The sequence below is a fragment of the Mus caroli genome, unplaced genomic scaffold (assembly GCF_978045245.1).
Source record: "Mus caroli unplaced genomic scaffold, Mus_caroli_1 scaffold_6, whole genome shotgun sequence".
Taxonomy (NCBI): domain Eukaryota; kingdom Metazoa; phylum Chordata; class Mammalia; order Rodentia; family Muridae; genus Mus; species Mus caroli.
Window position 1 is genome coordinate 71,270,093 of NW_028227261.1, and position 20,423 is coordinate 71,290,515.

The following is a 20,423-nucleotide window of genomic DNA, read 5'->3' on the forward strand; positions in this document are numbered from 1 at the left end:
ACATTTGTCCTTGCAGAGTTTTGTTATTTTTATATGTAATAATGCACTGCTGATGATGTACATCTGTCCACGCTGTAGTCACTTAACAGACACCAGCCACAGTTTGCTTGCTGGTTGTTTGTGCAGTGGGGTTTACTTTCCATTGAAGAAAATGTGCAACCTGAATGTAGCATCCTTTCTAAAGAACTTCTTAAAAACAGACAACTTTCTGGCACTTAGAAAAGGTGAGGATCGTTTAGCTCTGCTTGATTTGCTGAAACTACCAGTCTTAACTCTCCTAGAGGCTGCCTCCCTGTCCCAGCAGACCCAGGGAAAAGGACCTCATGTTTCTGTTGGAGCCCTTCTGCATGGTCAGGAGAGCTTTGTCCATGGGGAAATAAAGTCTTTGGAGAAGTTCACATGTGAGGTTGGATAGCGTCACACCCATTAGAGTGTACTTAACCCTGGGCGTGGCAGTGGGATGCAGTGCATTCTGCCTTACCTGAGTGGACAAGCACCGAACTAAGAGAAAAGATCGTCGTGTGGAGGAAACACCCGAGCAGGTCCCAAGTCATCCAGTCACCTCTAGGCCTGCTGATCTTCAACAAGAAAAGCTGCGTATCTGAAACACGTTGTGCACTCCGCGATGTTTGCCTGCCTCCCAGCCCTACGCACGGTACTAACAAATTCAAGCAGCATCGATTCGTCTCGGCAGTGGGGATATAAAGAGACGCAAAGCCTGTGTGGTACAGAGGCACATGACATGAATATTCAAGGCAATCACTGAGGGCAGGTAACTGTTTCTGGGAGTGGCACCAAGTTAGCATCAGAGACATGATATAGGTCTGTTTCCGTTGAGCCTAGATGGAAGAGGGTGGTGATGGAAGGCAGGGAAGCCGAGATGGTTTGGCACACTCTTGGAGTTTCAGAAGTCTCACCAAGATTTGATGTGTGAAAAGTAGGTCTGGTCTATATGGAGAGGCCTTCAAATGCCAAATAATGGGAATTTATTACTTACTCTATCAGTACAATAAAGAGCCTCTAGGGCAGTGGCTCTCAACCTTCCTAATGCTGTGACTCTTTAATACAGTTCCTCATGTGGTCACCCCAACCATAAGATTATTTTTGTTGCTACTCCATAACTGTAATTTTGCTACTCTTCTGAACTGTAATGTAAATATCTGGGTTTCGCAGTCGTCTTTTGAGGGTTGCAACTCACAGGTTGAGAGTTGGCTGCTCTAAAGGTTTGTTAGAAAAGCAGAAAAATTCCTAGTCTCGAGGTTTGGAAATGTGACAACAGTTTGCACGGTGACAAACGTGTAGCGAGCTGGTCAGAGTGAGGAAGGGAATGCTAAGTGTTTCTTCTGTGGCTGTTCTTCTTCACATGTTAGCTTACACCCTAGTATCTTTTAGTAGTCATGTTTATTGTTGCCTAAATAGCACTGATTTCACAAACTCATAAAATACCATCTGTCTGATGATGTCTTATATGCACTAATCACACAGGTAAGCAGTCGCATATACCATTAAAGTCACTTTCCCAAGCTCTATTATCCATAAATAGCCTTAGTTAGTAGTTTTTAAACAAGGAAAGGTTTTGTAATTCTCACTACTGACATAGTGATGTCAATCCTAACCAGGAACTCATTCCTTCTAACTTAAAAAAGACTTAAAAAGCAGAAGCCGTGCATGGCGTTTCCACTTTGGCCTGCAGCAGCTGCTTGGCTGAAGCCGCATCACCTAAACACCGTACAGACAAGCTCAGTCTGTGGGATTGGGGCCCGAGGGGTTGTACTTAGAATCTAGCAGCCCCTGAACTAGACCTGTCAAGCCTGGCTTTCATGTTTTCCTTTGCCTTTGCTGCAGCCTTTTCTTCCAACCTGTTCAGCGAGGGCACCAAGAGGAAGTGTGTTTGTGAGCCCATACTGCCACCAGACAGCTTTATCATCAGTACCGGGAGCCCCTCCCTCCAAACCACGGCTGTCACAAGGCAATTACATGCAAGATTTCTACACGCCCAGCTAATTGAGAGTTGAAAGCTAGCCTTCAGTTTACAGTGGCCCTATTTCTTATGCTTGCCAGCTATCAGCCACCCTGGTGTCATTAAATGGTAACATTTTTGCAGACATTTATCTACCTGACAGTCTGCAAAATCTTCAATTTCAGATACAAACCAAACTCTTTGTACATTATTTGCAAATGATACGTTGCACCTTTCTTTTTTTCTTAACAGTCTTCTGTGGTCCTTATTGTCTCTAAATTTTACCAGAGCAGATGTGGTCACTGCAGTGCAACAGAGGACTAAACTAATTTGCCTGATGTAAACATTGTTAAACAATTTCAAATGTAAGTTTGGAAACAGTGTTTCTGAACCTGTTTAATAATGTTTAAAAATGCATCAATGAAATTGGCTTAGCCTGTGGCCTTTATTACATTATCTGTTCTCAATTACATAGATTCTGTGTTTTGTGTCTGGAGCAGTTATAAGTAACAGAAAAAAAATGATCCTAGCTGAGGAGTGTGGCTTATTCCTAACCGATTTAATTTGATTTAAAATTGATAAACCTTGGAAAATACTTCCAGAATGCCATATCAACTATTAAAATAATAGGAAATGCATCCAGGAGGTCAGGCCAGCGCCTTTATTTCACTCGCCGACCCCTCCCACCCTCTTCTTTAATCCCCGTTGCTCCTCACCTTCCATTCACCCCAGGCTCATTGTTGTGACTCCACACTAAATTTTAAGCTCTCGGTCTTGAAATGTAACATAAAACATTAAATATGTTTTCACTAATTATGATCTGCTAAACTGCAAGCTCTGTGCCGAAGCTTTTTTTTATTTTAATTTCAGAAGTAGTATTTAAGTGATGACATGCAGTAATTTGCTCACTCTTCTGTCAGTATAATTTACAAGGCAATGGCAGATAAACACAGTAATACAAGATTCATTTACAGTGACACAGTGGCAGATCCACAGAGCAGAACCCTGGCTATGAGATAAAGTGGACTGAGTGACTTATGCAGTAATTAGGGGATAATTGTCGTTAACCTCACAAACAGTAGTTTACCCATATTGTTTAAAAGGCTCCAGGATGCGTAATGACAAGGTAATCTGTCAAAGCGCTAGGGGGAAATATTAATAAGATTTGTGCAAGCCTGGATAGAAAATATGCAGAAAGCGGCCACATTAAGCTAATTGGTGGATGAATATACACTTGTAAAAGTGCTTCTAATGGCACGTTTGCTGCTCTCCAAATGACTACCGTTAATGTGGAGAAGTGGGCTGCTCAGAAAGTCAGGACTGCTGGGACTAGAGGGTATTAAGCCATGCAGACACAGTATTACCTTGGACTCAGTAATGCGTGCTTCCTCCTCTTAGCCCTTATTTTGAATTTCGGAATTTTCTATTATAGTAATATGTATTGATCATTTCTTTTTCCTTTCCTTTCCCCCCCCCCCTTTTTTTTGGCTGAAATTTGTTCAGTCAACCACCAGCCTCAAGTCACCTCTCTTGTGGCCAGATATGATAGCTAATGTCTCTATTGATATCTTGTGTCTAGATATACAGAAGCACTAACTATTAATGAACGTTTGGATTTATAATTATGCACACATGTATGTGTGGGTGCCTTTTATAGGAATGCATTTAGTCTGAACAATCAAAGGAGAGTGTATCCATCAACAGCCTTGTGTATGTTACAAGTAATAATGTGTTGTTCCCTGATGAATGCTGCAGTAGGAAATTAATCTTTGTGCTCTGCTGCTATTCTTTTGCCCAGAGAACAAAAGTTAAATCTCTCAATACATCTTCCTGTTCAATCACACACTTGGTCCTGGCTCCTGCTCCCTCACGTTCTAATGACTATGTTAAAGTCCCTTTGGGTTGTTCAGTGTGCTTCTGCTGTAAAGAACAATTCCAGGTGTACTGCATGAATGAGAATCATCTACTCAAGCTTGGAAGGCTCTCTATCAGGGTCAAGGATGGACAGGCAGAGCAGAGGTTAAAGCTTATAACTTTGAACTGTGCTGAGGTTTCGAACTTTCTCTACTATATAGGTAACTCTCACAGAGAAACACGCTTGGATCCATTTTTGTTCCTCATCAAGCATTATGGAAAAACACAGGATCCCCAACATAACTTCATAGAAATATGAAGCCCAGCGGCAGCCTGCTGACATGTAGAGTCTGCCTGGAAACTAAGGGACAGAATTTTGTGGAAAGCGTAGAATACTAGAAATACACACCTCAACTTGAGAATGTCAGAAGAGCCCCGGCAAGTTTGGTTTATGGCAGAGCCAGCAGATTTTTAGCTATCCCAGGACATCAGCTACATCTTTACATCCAAGAGGAGACGAAAACAAGGTCATTAGTGGGAAACCCCTCTCTTTCCTCCTGTTTCTGGCGTTTGCTCTGTGGAGTTCAAACCACCCCCTTGCTATCCTGAACATAAATGATTTACTCGAAGGACACTCACTGGGTTCCATGTGAATGCCCAGTGTCTAAAGAGTTTGAGGAGAGAGTCTTGTAAACATTACTGCCACTGTCTTTTCAGAACCACAAAATCTGTTGGAGACTATATGGATTTATGTGGATAATTATTTATATGGATTTATTAACACCTCACAAAAAAAGGATGCAATTCAATCTTCAAGTTGCAGAATTTTCATAAGCCCTTCAAAGTTTTATTGGACAGTGGTGTGGGCAGGTATATCAAAGCCCTATAGGAACTGATCGGGACAATTGCCCAAGTTTTAAGCAAAGTTGTGACTAAACTGGATATTTAGTTGACCAGGAATCAAAATTATCCCAGAGGACCCAGCACCTTTAATTGCATCATAAGTAAACAGTTCAGGCATAATCATCAAGGAAGGAGGTGTGGGGAGGATAGGATCCAGAATTCAAGAAGATCTAAGGCTCTCAGAAAGTAAGGGATGACTTCAGTTACAAATACTCAAATTCTGAAAAACAAGTTAAAAGTAAAAATGCTGGAGTTTAAAACATTTTAATTCAAATGAATTATGTTTAGAGTGATGGAACAGTAAAGTTCTGAACTTAATATCAGTGGGGTGTTTGCTTACACTCGGGGATAAAACTAAAGCTGGATGTTGGTGATGCGGTAGTGACAGCTGTCCACAAAACCAAGACTATCATTTTTATGTGTCCTTCAGTCATGTTCTTTATTATTTATGTTCTCTAATTCAAATGCTTCTGTTATATTAAGAATAATTACAATGGGCACTATCAGGTGCAGAACCTATTTTAGCCTGTAGACAAGTTCAGAAGTAGATATTCTATGCTGCAATTCTATGCTTGTATGTAATTTTATAGCAGGGGGTTAATACACTAGAAATGCTAACTTATAGCATGGGATTTCTCCGGATTAGACATTAGCTCAGTGGTCAGGAGAGGCACTGAAGTCCATCCTTGGTCTCAGAATTTAAAATTTGGGGAGGTTTTTTTTTTTTTTTAATTTTGGAACTCATTTTTCTTCTTATTAAACATGAAAACATATTGTGTCTTTCAGTTTTTCTCAGGTTTGATTTACTATAGATATAGATAATTTGAAAAATACTTTTGAATCTTTGAAATGTAATTTTAGACTTTGTTAGAATTTACTCCTCTGAATTTTATATGTAAGACACCTGCTTTATTTCTTTGCAAACAAATGCAAGACATGCATATGGCTGGTTCTAATTTGGACAGTCTGAAATGCCAGAGTACATTAACAAAGTCCTGTTGGGCCCCAGAGCTTCTGTGATTTACTGTGCTGTAACACCAGGGTGATCTATCATAATCATAATTCTAAAACTAAACACAATGTACAGGTTGTTACTGAGAGAAAAGGAAGTAGTAGTACTCTGCAAAGTACATATCCTTGCCAGCTGTGTGTGTGTGTGTGTGTGTGTGTGTGTGTGTGTGTATGTGTATGTGTGTGTGTTTTCCTGTTAGTATTCTCCAACAATACCAGGAAAGTGCTATACAACTGAACTAAACACCCTGCTTATATGATTGTTTAAAATCCAAAGTAAAACAATGTATTTTAACAATTGGATTCAGCCCTTTAGAGCTAGTTTCTCTGGCGTTTGGATAGTGCCGCTTTGTGTGGAGACGTGATCACTTTTGGAGGGTAAATTGTTTAGCCTCATGACTCTTCACTTTTCAAAAACAACTCCTCACTGTGGAAAGTATTTTCAGATACGAATCATCAAAACAAGTTATAGCAAACTGTATGTTAGAAATAAATTACCTAGATATAACGTAAAGTTACCCATGTTGCTGCTTCCTTATCCCGAGAGATAGAGTCAAGGGTCGTGTTCCTTAAACGTCCAGTCTCATCCAAGTAGAAGCAATTCTTGATTTTGTACTTTGTTCAGCTTTTCAAGAATGTGCTATGCCTCACATCATTATATCCGTCCTATAGGGTGAAACCTCATGAATGCTGAAGACTGATTTCCAGTGAGGTTCACATACAGCTGGAACAGGGAGAGCAGCATCTTCTGTGTTCACATGTATGTGGACATGCATGCACATGAGTGGGATGCTGAAAATGTCAGCCCTGTGTACAGAAAATATAGAGAACAGGTTTCAACGTTAGCACATGGTCTAACAAGGACTAATAAGCTCATCTTGACAGAAGATTCTTCAGTGCATGTTTTCTGAGAGCTTTAACATTCTAACCAATTGTGTATCTTTATGTAACTGTTCTTTGAGGGTGGGTGTGGAAAGGAATAGGAAGACATTTTGAGTCCAGTTTTTCATACAGAGATGTATTGTCTTTAGTAACAGATTCTGCACTTATAGGAAATTTTGATATTGACAAACATCTTTCATGACCAAGACTGACTTGCTCAGATGAGGAAAAACATGTCAATTGCCAAAAGATGATCACGTGAGCAAATGCAAGTAAAGTCCTCTTGTGAGGTTTGGTTTGGTTTGGTTTGGTTTGGTTTGGTTTGGTTTGGTTTGGTTTGGTGGATGTCTGTCTTTTTGTGCATGCTACTCCTTGATTATTTTGTTTTCTTAAGAGACATATCTTTTACAGACCAGCAACAAGAAAATAAGAAGGTTATTGGTCAACATTGTATTTTGAAGGTGAAATACACTCTGGAGAAATTCTGCAAAAATACAAATTTACAAGTCATAGAAACTGGGTAGGGTTTTCAATACCTAAAACAAATGTTGATTCTTTAAAAGTAAAGTCTAATTTGAACCATTTGGTGCAGTCACGGTATGAATGAGGAGGTTTCATTCTGCCTACAGATATTACAGTTGTTACAGCTGGCCTCCTGGAAACCTTAGCTTCAAAAGCTAGGCAAGCAGTCCCATAAAAGGGCTCTGTGTGACCAGAGAGTAGTATAAGCTTTGTTTACATACACAACCAAGCTGCTCTGATGTATGTTGTATATACGAGGGGTACATCTCTCTTAGGCAGTACCCAGAAGAAATAGGTTTCAATGTAAAATTTACTAAAACAAATGAGCATGCCAAGATCCTTTCCCACATGATTTCAAGTGTTTCTCAGAAATTATCACAACACTGCTTAAAAACTTTCCCTAAGGAGTTCCCAGAATCTATTCGAACAGAATTTTTTTTGTGTTAGCATTTTATCTTCCCGTTTTGTTTGCATGCATACATACATACACTTAGACACACATATACAGACATATATACACACAGACATTGGTCCATGGGCACTTACAGATGCCAAGTCAAATAAATTTGTGAGATAAACATAACTTTTTTTAAAAAGGAGGTGGATTGGTTCTGAAGTATCAGAGTCCCAAGAATAGCTAAGGTTTGAGGCTAAAATAAGAATGTAAAAAGTTGGTTTGGCATTGGAGTGATAGTTTGACATGAAGTATTTTCTTCTAACATGTACGTGCATCCTTAATTTTAATGACCTATGGTGAGTCTCAGGAGAATGGAAGAGTACTGAAAGTTTGTGACTAAGCTGTTTTTTCAAAGCTGTTTGTGGTGCTCAAAGGCATGTGTTCCTCAAACTGCATCTCAATTGAGAAAATGCCCCTACAAGATCCAACTGCAAGGCATCATCTTAATTAGTGATTGATGAGAGAGGGTTTAGCCCATTGTGGGTGGTGTCATCCCAGGGATGAGGGTCCTGGGAACTATAAGAAAGCAGGTTGAGCAAGTCATGGGGAGCAAGCCAGTAAGTAGCACTCCTCCATGGCCTCAGGTCCTGCCTACAGGTTCCTGTCCTCTTCCTTCAGATAAGGATGTATAAGCCTTTTCCTCCCCAACTTTTTTCTCTTTTTTTCCTCCAAGATACCAACCTTACTTCATCTATAAAGTTGGAGGCATGTCCCCATTTGTTTGATTCCAGATAATAGTCTGAACTCGCTGTATTCGCCTCTTGTGAAATTCCTGGGTTGTGTTCTGACACATTTAAAGATGAGACCAGCTTGAAAACAAGTGAAAAGAGTGTCTCAGTGTGTCAGTATGAGCTATGTGTGCATAATCTATGCCTAACACACTCTGGTATTAGCTCTGTTGACCAGAAGACTCCAATGTTCATGAGTATATTGCCATTGATAAAAATACATAGACACAAATACCCTGACACAAATAGAACTTTCTAAATTCCTGTTTGAAAGTCAGTGGGATGGTTCAGTGGGGCAATGCTCTTGCTGCCAAGCTTTGAAGACATGCCCTCCCTCCCCAAAATTCATCTGGTGAGAGAACCAGCTGCCTGAGTTTTCCTCTGACCTACAAATGTGTGCTGTGGCTTACACATACCCAGACATAAGCACCCATCTACAACATAAGTAAGTCTAGAAATTAGTGCTATATCACTGTAAGTTCATGACTAGAAGATTAACAAAGAATGTCTTTGTTGGTAAAAACTTAGGTAGAAATTTTCATATTTAGTCCTCATTTCACAGATTGCTTTACACAGTTTACTAATAGAGACTAGGAATATGTATGTTTGTATTCTAGTCATGGGATAATTTAGGAGGCAGAAATTTGCATATGTGCAATGTTACAAAATTTACATAATTTAACTATAGGAAATTCACCAAGTATATGTTAAAAGCAGTAAGGTTTAGCTAAATATACAATGTGAGCAGTCACTAAAACATACACTTCTTATAGAACATTATCATCACCTCAGAGTTCCATAACGCTGTGTTCAATCAGTTCCTTTCCACATCTTCAGTCACTGATAACCGTAATCACAAGTCTGTTTTTGTAATCCTTCTCTTCTAAATTTTCATTCATTGCATTAGGATAATATGCATCCATCCAGGATCTGATGAACAATACTTTGCAAAGTTATCTGTGTTGTAGAATGTGTTGAAAAGTTATTACTTTGTATTTCCCTGTAGCACCATATTGTACAGCTTGTTTCCTTTTACAGCTTAGACCTCTAGAAGATGTGACACAGTATATAATGCAAGTTGTATGTGGCATTCTATCTCATTAGTTTTAACTTAGGAAAAACTGTTACATTTTACCTGGTAGGGTGTACTTAAGCGGCCTTGAAATGCCATCATTTCTCCACCTTCTGTCTGAGGTCTACCTCTTGCCTTGATACTTGTATCAACCTGAAAGAACATGAACATTATCTCGCCATTAGAAGCGGGTCAGGAATACTAATTGCCAGTGTAGTTGCGATGAACTCTTCTAATAAAGCATGCCATGCAAATCTAGACATGAAGTCAAAACACATTTCATAAAGTTCCTGTTTTGTTGTAAGGAATAAGCATCCCTTAGAGGTTTGTGTCATTTACAAGTCTAAACATACAGAAAAGGACCTCTTTTCAGATTTTAGTAACCATTAGAGGATTTTCTTTGATGACTTACATTTGACTTGAAATTTCTACTGTTTTCCTGTTCTGTTAATAGAAAGAGTGACTCGTTCTATTTATATGCTCACATTAAAAATGCTTTATTAACTATTTGAGAAATTTACGTGATGTATCTTGATCATATTCATTACTACTTTATCCACCCTGTAAGGTCTCCCTAATCTCCTCTCATCCCAGCTTCATAGACATGAATTGATTAAGTTCAATAGCCTATCAGCTTCAGTTTGTGTTACACATCCACTGCTTGGTGTGGAGCCATCCACTCAAGTATGGACAGCCTACAAGAAGCCACAACATTAAAGAAAGTTGACTCTCTTTCCTCGGGAAGCCCTTAATTGTCCAGTGCCTCTCAGTTGCAGGGACTCAAGAGTCTCTCTCTCTCTCTCTCCCTCCCTCTCCCATACTCCAGTGTTGACTTGCTTGATCTGTAGGTCTTGTGAAGTGAACCACAACTGCTGTGAGTTCATGAGTGCAGTGTCATGACCTGAAGACTGTTTTTCTTCAACTCTTTCTCATTTCTACCTTCCACAGACTTTCCATCTCCTCTTCCACAAGGGGCCTTGAACTTCTGGAAAGTGTATGATACAGATTTCCAGTTTGGGCTGTGTATTCTATAGTCACTTATTTTCTGTATTTGACCAGTTGTAAATTTCTGTGTTATGCACACGAGCGTGCACACACACACACACACACACACACACACACACACACCAATCAACTAGACAAAAAAACTTCTCTGATGAGCTCCTAAGAACTGTACTAATCTAAGAGTAGAGAGATAGGAATTTATTGGCCAAATTTACAGAGCCAAGCATGTTTTTCTTTCTCTGGAGCAACTTTTAACCAAGTCAGGAAGTGATTGGTTACCTCTGTAATAGTTATGCCACTAATGCCCCATAAGCCTGTCTTTCCTAGCTAGTCATTATGGTAGTTCACAGGGTTAACATTGGGGTAATGGTAATAACATTGATAACGTTTCAACCCCAGCAGCCTACAGAACACCTTTCTGTACTGTAAGAGCTAGCAAGCAAGAAGCTTCGTGATCAGTAACAACTTTACGTTTCCATGTCCTAAGACATGAAAAGCTCTCATAGTACTGAAAGGTGTTCCATAGGCTGCTGGAGTTGAAACATTATCAATAATATCACCTTTATCCTGGTGTAAACCCTGTGAACTGCCAAAATGACTAGCCATGACACAGGCTGATACAGAAGCCATGGAGGAATGCTGCTTACTGGCTTGCTCAGCCTGCTTTCTTTTAGAATCCAGGATAACCAGCTAAGGGTTGGTACCATCCACAATGGTCTGGGCCCTCCTCCATCTATCACTAATTAAGAAAATGCCCTGCAGATGAATATTATGAAGGCATTTCCTCAGTTGAGGCTCCATCCTCTCAGATAACTCTAACTTGTGTCAAGTTGACATAAAACTATCTAACACACCCCATTATTGCTCCTTTCCTCTTCATATCACTGGTGATCTTCTATTCCCCTTACCTTAAGGTCTTCCCCCTCCCACTAATGGTCACTTTGTAGTTCCTTAGATCCTACAGATACTTCAGATTAAGTACACAAATGTAAAGATTTGAAACTAAGATCCACATATGAATGAGAACATGAGACATTTGTCTTTCTGGGTATAAAATTTACATCCTACACATCTCACAATGTCATCTTTCTTTCCAGATGAATAAAATTTAGTCGCATGTAGCCACCACATTTTCATTATCCATTTATCAGTTGATGGATGTCTAGGCTGTTTTCATGCCCTAACTATTGTGAATAGAGCAGCTATGAATATGAATGAGCATGTGTCTCCATAGCATGGAATAGATATTCTTGGGTTTACCCAAGAGTGGTATATTTGAGTCATATGGAAGCTCTATTTCTAATTTTCAGAGAAAACAGCACATTGATTTCTACAATAGCTGCACTAATTTGCATCCTACCAACAGTATACAAAGGTTCCCTATTCCCTACACCCTTGGCAGCATTTCTTGTCTTTCGTTTACATGATCCTAGGCATTTTGGTTGTGGTAAGATGAGATCTCAAAGTATTGGTTTTAATTTCACCGATTGCTAAAGATGGCAGTTTTTCCTACTGCCTCTCTCTAGTGTAACTTGACATCAGGAATTGTGATAGCCTCAGCAGTATTTCTAGTGCTTGGGAATGCTTTGGTTATCCATGTCCTTTGTAATTCCATATGAACTTTAAGATTGTTTTTCAATTTCTTTTAAGAATGACATTGAAATTCTAATGGAGATTGTAATGACTATAGATTGCTATTGGTTGGATAGTCATTTTCACAATATTAATCGTACCAGTCTTTGAACATGGAAGGTCTTTCCATCTCTCATATCTTCTTCAGTGTCTTTGGTGTCATAATGTTTGCATTCTACAAGTATTTCACTTCTTTGCTACCCAGATTTCTTTCTAAGTATTGTTTGCCTCTTAACAATGTATGCAATGCCAAGTGAGTATGCTTTCCATATGCACTGCATTTGGTGTGGCCCTTAGCCTTCCATAAACAGGAAGAGGACAGTCAGTGGTCTGCGGTAAACATATGTGAGTTCATTCTTATTCTGATCTTTAGATCATGTGGTAGTCCATCCCAACACCACTTAGCTGGTCTCTCTTCTGACTTACTACAGCCTTACCATCTCTGTTGTCCATCTCCCCAAATGACATTAGCCAGCCAACCTACCATTGTACTTGAAAACAAATCTTGTAAGAGGCTGTGTGGAGAGTGTGAATGTGAACCCTTGACATCATGACAGCTAAAACCAAAGTGTTTAAAAATCATTCTTTTAGGCAGGGCATGGACTTCAGATACAGAGCACTTCTTACTTTACTCAATACCTTGGGTTTAGTCCCTGTAATAAAAACAAACTACACCAAGAAACACTCTGCAGATCTATTTTAGAACAGATGGAATAGCTAAGGAATATGACATTTTCCGTGAAAATAATAGGATGTCTTTTCATGGAACAGGGTTAAATGTTAATATTTTATTAACTTTAGACTTTTCCTGAACCTGATAAAACAGGTTTTTAATGCTTGACTAATGGTTTCTCAACTGTTTAAATTAGTAGTCTAGCCAGTTATTTACAGAAATCCAGTACTTATAATCATACTTTACATTTAACTAACAGTGCAAATCATATTATCATCTTTTTTGTAAATATCATTTCCCAGTCTAATGAATTGGAAGTCAGTGAATTCTGGTTACAAATAGAAATAAAGGAACTGATTCACCAACTAGAGGGGAAGTCAGGAGCTCAGTTTTATACTTCGACCTTAATGAATCCATGTATAAGACTGGTGACATGCTGCATGTTTGTGAATGTGGCTGTAATCGTCCTATGTCTACATACGACTGCATTTTGCTTTTCTAACGCTCATCCCACTGTAGTATCTCATTTTTTTATGACTCTGTTCCCTTGAGAAAGTTTATTTGATCATCTTTACTTCTCAAACATGGAGGCAGTCTAGTTTTTCCTCCCAGTCAGTCTTGAATCAATATTTAAATACAATAAAAGTAAAGTACTGATAAAAACTCATGCCTGTAGTTACTGTGATAGAATTAAGTTGCCCTAAAAGTTTTCAAATGGTTAATAGCTGTGTTAAATTACCTGCAGTTTATTTTTCAGTGTTTATTTTTGTTGTTGCTGTTGTTTGTTTCTTTGTTTGTTTATAAAGCCTTCAGGCTGACATGTAAATCAGTGGTTCTCAAACTATGGGTTGTGATGCCTTCAGGGGTTTCATATAAGATATCCTGCATATCATATATTTATATTATAATTCACTATAGTAGCAAAATTACAGTTGTGAAGTAGCAGTGATATGATTTTATGGTTGGGGACACCACAACATGAAGAACTGTGTTAAAGGGTCGCAGCATTAGGAAGGTTGAGGACCATTGTAGATTATTATAAAATATTCTGGCCTTAGCCATGTAGGAGAGTCACCACACTATACAAGGTATACTTCTGTCCCATAGAGTGTCTCTAAATGGTTTGCTCATTACCAGTGATGGTTTCTTCTTCCCTTAAGCCAGCTTATCCATGAATATACTAAAACAAGGAGCTTGTAGACTCCCTATATATACCTTTCCTCCTCAGATTTTATATTTGTAAATATGATAGTTACTAGGTAATGTGATCAAATATGAATGAAAACTTCTTGGGAAATATCTAATGTAGGCCTTTATATTGCTGGGATCCAGAGGATACATTGACCTCCAGGAATTTGTGGTGTTCTTCACTATATTTATTAGTAGACATTATCTTGTATTTAACTTTGCAGTTAAAAGTTACTCTTTGTGTCTCAGGCTAATAGCAACATAGCTTTAATGACATAGCCTCAATTTTGGCAGAGGTAGCTACTCAGAACTAACAGAATTCTGAAAAGTAGTTGGTTTAGAAAAAGCAGCAGGCACTGTAGCAGCCAGGAATAAAAATAAGCCATGTAGAATGGCTATGTACCATGGGGAGAGATGGGAAGATGAGAGAAATAAGGTGATGGTAGCGGTTTAGCGGTTTTGATGATGGTTCATGTTGGTTGCTATGGTTTCTGTGGCTCATTTAATTCCATAGGCTGTGGTCTGTGAATGTATGTTGACCTGTAGTTTTAGGTTCAGGATGCCTGGACAGAACTTGGAGAAGACATGATTATACACTGCTCAGGCTGGGGTTCCACCTAACAGAAAAGAGCAGTCACAAGAGGTGAATGATAGCAAGAATCAGTGATATAAGAAGTCTGTGCATAGCTCTAGACAGCCTTGTTCTACAGTCTACTCACTGTCCTGACTAGGTAGTATATCACAGAGTGGTGTTCACTGAGTACTGTAGAGACAGACAGTGAACTGAAACATCAGAATTTTGGCTTCAAGTCTTGGATTCCAAGTTCTTGGAACCTTGCAAGAGGCCTTACTATTCACTTGTGATTTCTTATCTGTTTCACGTTCCCCATAGTCTGGATATGATTGTGATGGTGTGAAGGTGAGTGGTGCTGTCAATGAAACAATACATTTAAAAATCACAGTTTCCTTGTTTACCTTCCTTCAGCACCATCATTTCCTTCTGTTCCCCACATCTCAAAAACGAGGCTCTGAGTAATCTCAGTGGTTATTAGTGCCATTGTCTGGTAGCTATTGCAGCCCGTGGCACTGTATGCTTACTTTAAACAGAGAGTATGTTAGAACATATCATCTTATAGGCAATCATTTCTATGCATTTAGGAAGAGACAGACGTTTGGACAGTTTTCATAGGAAAGGATATCTATATGTGCTGACTATATAAATTGATACGAAGAGTGGTATACAACTATCATAGCTGCTTTTATAAAGCAACTCAGATAAATATAGATAGCCACTCATTCACACTAGCTATGATTCCAAGTATGACGGTGTCCAGAGGGAAGTTTATATCCAAAGGCTGAGGATAGACTTTTCTATTGCAAAAGGTGTGAAGTTTCCTTTATCCTCATGCTGCCTCCCTAGAGTGACATTACATGGAATCATGACAAAGTTGTTGAAATGAGGGAATCAAGGTTGATATACTACTGTTATCACATATAGAGTCTTTCTGCACGTTTTGCTAGTTTTTCCTCTAATGTATTTTTTTCTGGTCAAATATCCCTAGGACCACACAATTATGTCTTAACCCCTCCTGCCTATAACTGTTGTTTCCAAAGAAAAAAATTACAGACCATTCATATCATACTTTGAAGAGTTTTATCCAGTATTTTATAGACTACCTCTCAACTTTGGGTTTTCTGATCCTTTCTCATGATTGTGTTGGAAAAAAATGTTTATAAGACCACCCTTGGCAATCGCCATATGCCACTGGGAGTACAAGATGCTGCTATGTCTTCGTCCATTGATGTTAACTTTGACCAGTCTCTTGAGGCAGTGCCTATTACATTCTTAGTGTCAAGTTATGATATTTGTCTTTGTAATTAATAACTGTGTTGTCATTTTAAAGTTTGTTTTGGTGCTGAACCTAAGACCTCACACACGCTAACCAGTTTCCTACAGCTGGACCACATCTCCAGCTCCTGCAACACCATTTTGTTTTTCTAAAAGGTTTTGTGCTTTCTTAAGCCTGATGGTCAGAGTTGGAGCAAGTGTCATACACAGAGGGCTGCAAAGATCCCTGATCCTGGTGGGTCTAAGAAATGAAGCCTTAAAAAATCCACATAGTCATTATTTAACTGTTTGAATAGATTTCTCTCAGCCCATGCTAAAATGGATTGCCTGACATTATGTTGCAGGATTTTTAAGTCCTACCTCCAGGCATATCTCATAGTTACTAGCAAAAATGAAAGTGTGAAATGCTTTTTAATGTATATTTAACAACACATAGACTGATGGTGCTGATGTGTAGTCTCTGTGGACTTCCTTTGCTATCAGAGGAGGATGCTGCCAGACAACTTTAAATGTTTATTCTATCTAAAGCATCACATGCTTTTCAAATATCTATTCCTGTCCTTTACAACAAAATCCTAAAATGTCATATACCGGAAGAGTATCTCACATGTTAAATGGCTGGTTTACAGTCGTTTTTCAAGAAGGGGAAAGGTGCCATTCACAAGTGGTATTTCCTTTCCTCCACCTCATGAAAGCCTACCCTCAGCCAGGGTGAAAGCACAGCCATCTTTAGAAGACAATGTGCTGTGGAGTGCTGGTGTTAGGACAGAGAAATGCTATTTTACTGATTTTTTTTTTAATTCCAAGATTCACATAACTCCTACTTAATGGAATATCTGTCATTGCATCTGGTGACATGTCTGCTTGAATTGAAGAAGTACATTTCATGAATTTGATTCTTTCCTATGGTGTCGTTATTTAATGAAGATTAGGGTACAATTTTTTTTTTCATTTATCCTAGGCTACACAGCAAGAGTTCACATCTTATACTAATGTATGCTAAATAGTTGCATGGTATATAGATCATTGATGTTAAAATGGCAGTACTGAAGGCATTTTAGATCACAAAGTCCCAGTGGTCTGCATTTTGTTTGTTCTGACATTATTAAACTCAATCTGTTTATAACTGTGACTGTAATTGCTACATTTGCATGGCAGGAAAGTTTGCTTCGTGCGTTAACTTTTACTAACGCTGCTTACATGATGCTTTCTGTTCTTGCTCTCTGCGTTTCATAAGCTGGCAGAGCACCTTCAGTTGCATTGTATAATTATGCACAATCAATAAGTTTCTGTATTTGTCTTTGTTGTTTCTTTGATGTGGCCTGTAGGACGCTGCTGGCAAGGTACTGGACCGCTGGGCCATCATGTCTCGGGAAGAAGAAATCATCACCCTTCAGCAGTTTCTGCGGTTTGGGGAAACCAAATCCATTGTGGAGCTGATGGCAATTCAGGAGAAAGAAGGGCAAGCTGTGGCTGTACCATCTTCAAAGACAGACTCGGATATAAGGACTTTCATTGAGAGCAATAATCGTACCAGGAGTCCTAGCCTCCTTGCTCACTTAGAGAACAGCAATCCTTCCAGCATCCATCATTTTGAAAACATACCAAACAGCCTTGCATTTCTGCTTCCATTCCAGTACATAAACCCTGTTTCTGCCCCACTGTTAGGGTTGCCACCCAACGGGCTGCTTTTAGAGCAGCCCGGACTGAGGCTGAGGGAACCGAGCATTTCAACTCAGAATGAGTACAATGAGAGCAGTGAATCTGAAGTATCGCCTACACCATATAAGAGTGATCAGACGCCCAATAGAAATGCCCTGACTAGCATCACTAATGTGGAACCCAAAACAGAGCCAGCATGTGTCTCCCCCATTCAGAATTCTGCCCCAGTCAGTGACCTAAGCAAAACTGAACACCCAAAAAGCTCATTCCGGATTCACCGTATGAGAAGGATGGGGTCAGCCTCCAGGAAAGGAAGGGTATTCTGTAATGCTTGTGGGAAGACGTTCTATGACAAAGGGACTCTCAAAATTCACTATAATGCTGTTCACCTGAAGATTAAACACCGATGTACCATTGAAGGCTGCAACATGGTCTTTAGTTCCCTTCGAAGCCGGAATCGCCACAGTGCAAACCCCAACCCCCGCCTTCATATGCCCATGCTAAGGAATAACCGAGACAAAGATTTAATCCGGGCTACATCAGGAGCTGCCACTCCAGTCATAGCAAGTACAAAATCAAATCTCACACTCACAAGTCCTGGCCGGCCCCCGATGGGTTTTACTACCCCTCCACTAGACCCCGTCTTACAGAACCCTCTCCCAAGCCAACTGGTATTTTCTGGACTAAAGACTGTACAGCCAGTTCCTCCTTTTTATAGAAGTTTACTTACTCCAGGGGAAATGGTGAGTCCTCCAACCTCCCTCCCTACCAGTCCCATCATTCCAACCAGTGGCACCATAGAACAGCATCCTCCTCCACCCTCTGAGCCAATAGTGCCAGCAGTGATGATGGGCACTCATGAGCCCAGCACTGACCTGGCACCTAAGAAAAAGCCTAGGAAGTCAAGCATGCCTGTAAAAATTGAGAAGGAAATCATTGACACTGCCGACGAGTTTGACGATGAGGACGACGATCCTAATGATGGCGGGACCGTGGTCAATGACATGAGCCATGACAATCACTGTCATTCCCAAGATGAGATGAGCCCAGGCATGTCTGTGAAGGACTTCTCTAAGCATAACAGGACCCGGTGCATTTCAAGAACTGAAATAAGAAGGGCTGACAGTATGACGTCTGAGGACCAGGAACCCGAGCGGGACTATGAGAACGAATCCGAGTCTTCAGAGCCTAAGCTCGGTGAGGAATCCATGGAGGGGGATGAACACCTTCACAGTGAGGTGAGCGAGAAGGTCCTGATGAACAGCGAGAGGCCTGACGAGAACCACAGCGAGCCGTCCCACCAGGACGTCATCAAGGTAAAGGAAGAATTTACAGACCCCACTTACGACATGTTCTACATGAGCCAGTACGGACTATACAACGGTGGCGGGGCCAGCATGGCTGCCCTGCATGAAAGTTTTACATCGTCTCTGAATTATGGAAGCCCTCAAAAGTTCTCCCCTGAAGGTGACCTGTGTTCTAGTCCAGACCCCAAAATCTGTTATGTGTGCAAGAAGAGCTTCAAAAGCTCCTACAGTGTGAAGCTTCACTACAGGAACGTTCACTTGAAAGAGATGCACGTCTGCACGGTGGCTGGCTGCAACGCTGCCTTCCCCTCTCGACGAAGCAGAGACAGGTCAGTAAATCTCCATTGGCTCCTCCTGCTGAGGGTGGGGGTACAGTTCAGACAAGGTTAGATGTTTGTGATGCACTGTAAGGACCGCCATATTGACCACGTGATCAACTGCCATGCTCATTGGAGGATTTGTGTATTCAGTGCTTGTTATGATTAAGCATGCAGAATCGTGTCATCTGGTAATGCATGCCATCTTTCTCTGTATATGTGTATATGTATGTTTCCATGCATCTAGGTGTGAATAAGTTAACAGTACACAGTTCCTTAGAAGCCACAGCTTCTGTCATTCATATATATATATATATATATATATATATATATATATATATACTTTGCCTTGTGGCTTTTAAATTAAACCAATATATTATCTTCACACACACATATTTATCCAATATAGAAACAGAAATTTACGGATGGAAAGAACCATAGGTCCAGGACATCGAGACAGCCTGCATTGCCGTAGGTATAACCAGAAATGTTACCATTCCTTACATGAGTATTTAGTGTGTTCTTCAATTCTTTAAGAATCATGAAACTATCAGAAGATGAGGCCGACTGGTGGTGTGGATTTCTTTATTTCAACTCCATAGTATCTTTGGGTACATCTCTAAAATGTAATCTGCCATGTGACTTCACCAGAGAAGTGGGGACATGCCTAGGTAGATACTTTATGATCAGTTAGAATATATTATGTACATCCCTCAGGTGACATCACTCTAAAGTTATGTAACCATAAGCAGAAGCAGCTGGTCCTAAACCTACCATGTTCTTCATTAACTCCATTACAGTATAAATGGAATGTCAGGGGGCAGTCATTGGTGGGCAGTGAGTGATCCTTCAGTTATGGAGAATGAGCCTTTGAGCAAGTCTTTGATATCGCACCCCAGGCCAACTCAGATCAGACAGCACCCAATCCTTCCTACTTCAAGGGATGTATTATTTACACTGACTTTTTAATATTTTCAGATAGAGTTGTATTTAATAGTTGTATTTTATATACAGAAAAAAAACCAAAGTAAAATTAATGACTTTTCCAAAGACCTACCATCCTATTCTAGAGTTTCTTTGTTGGTCTTTGATGAAGCATAAAGTAACGAAAGTCCCACTGGGACTGATGTGGCAGTACAGCCTGTAATCACAGCACTTAGAGGAGCTGGGACAGCCAGTTAGACCCCATTGTGGGCTAGCTTCTAAAACACTGTCCTGACTTTAATTTATATATAACACTGCAAGGCAGTGTTACCTGTCTTTGAAACACTTTTATATGAAAGATTTATTAATGAATATACATATTTTTTTCTTTTTACTGACACAGAAGGGGCCAAATTCTATTCTTTTAATGATTTCCTACCTCTACTATTCTGGTTCTGTTTTTAAAAGGGGATGTGG

The 20,423-nt window shown here is 39.8% G+C and overlaps 1 protein-coding gene across 4 annotated transcripts in view; it reads left to right on the forward strand.

The window, feature by feature from the left end:
- Nucleotides 1-20,423, forward strand: part of Bnc2 (basonuclin zinc finger protein 2) — a 397,760-nt gene that overhangs the window by 361,532 nt on the left and 15,805 nt on the right. For all 4 annotated transcript variants that reach the window (XM_029476260.2, XM_085839199.1, XM_029476261.2 and 1 more), the window contains one exon: nucleotides 17,065-19,034. In XM_029476260.2, coding sequence (XP_029332120.1) covers nucleotides 17,065-19,034 — 1,970 coding nt within the window. The remainder of the gene's footprint in view (nucleotides 1-17,064; nucleotides 19,035-20,423) is intronic.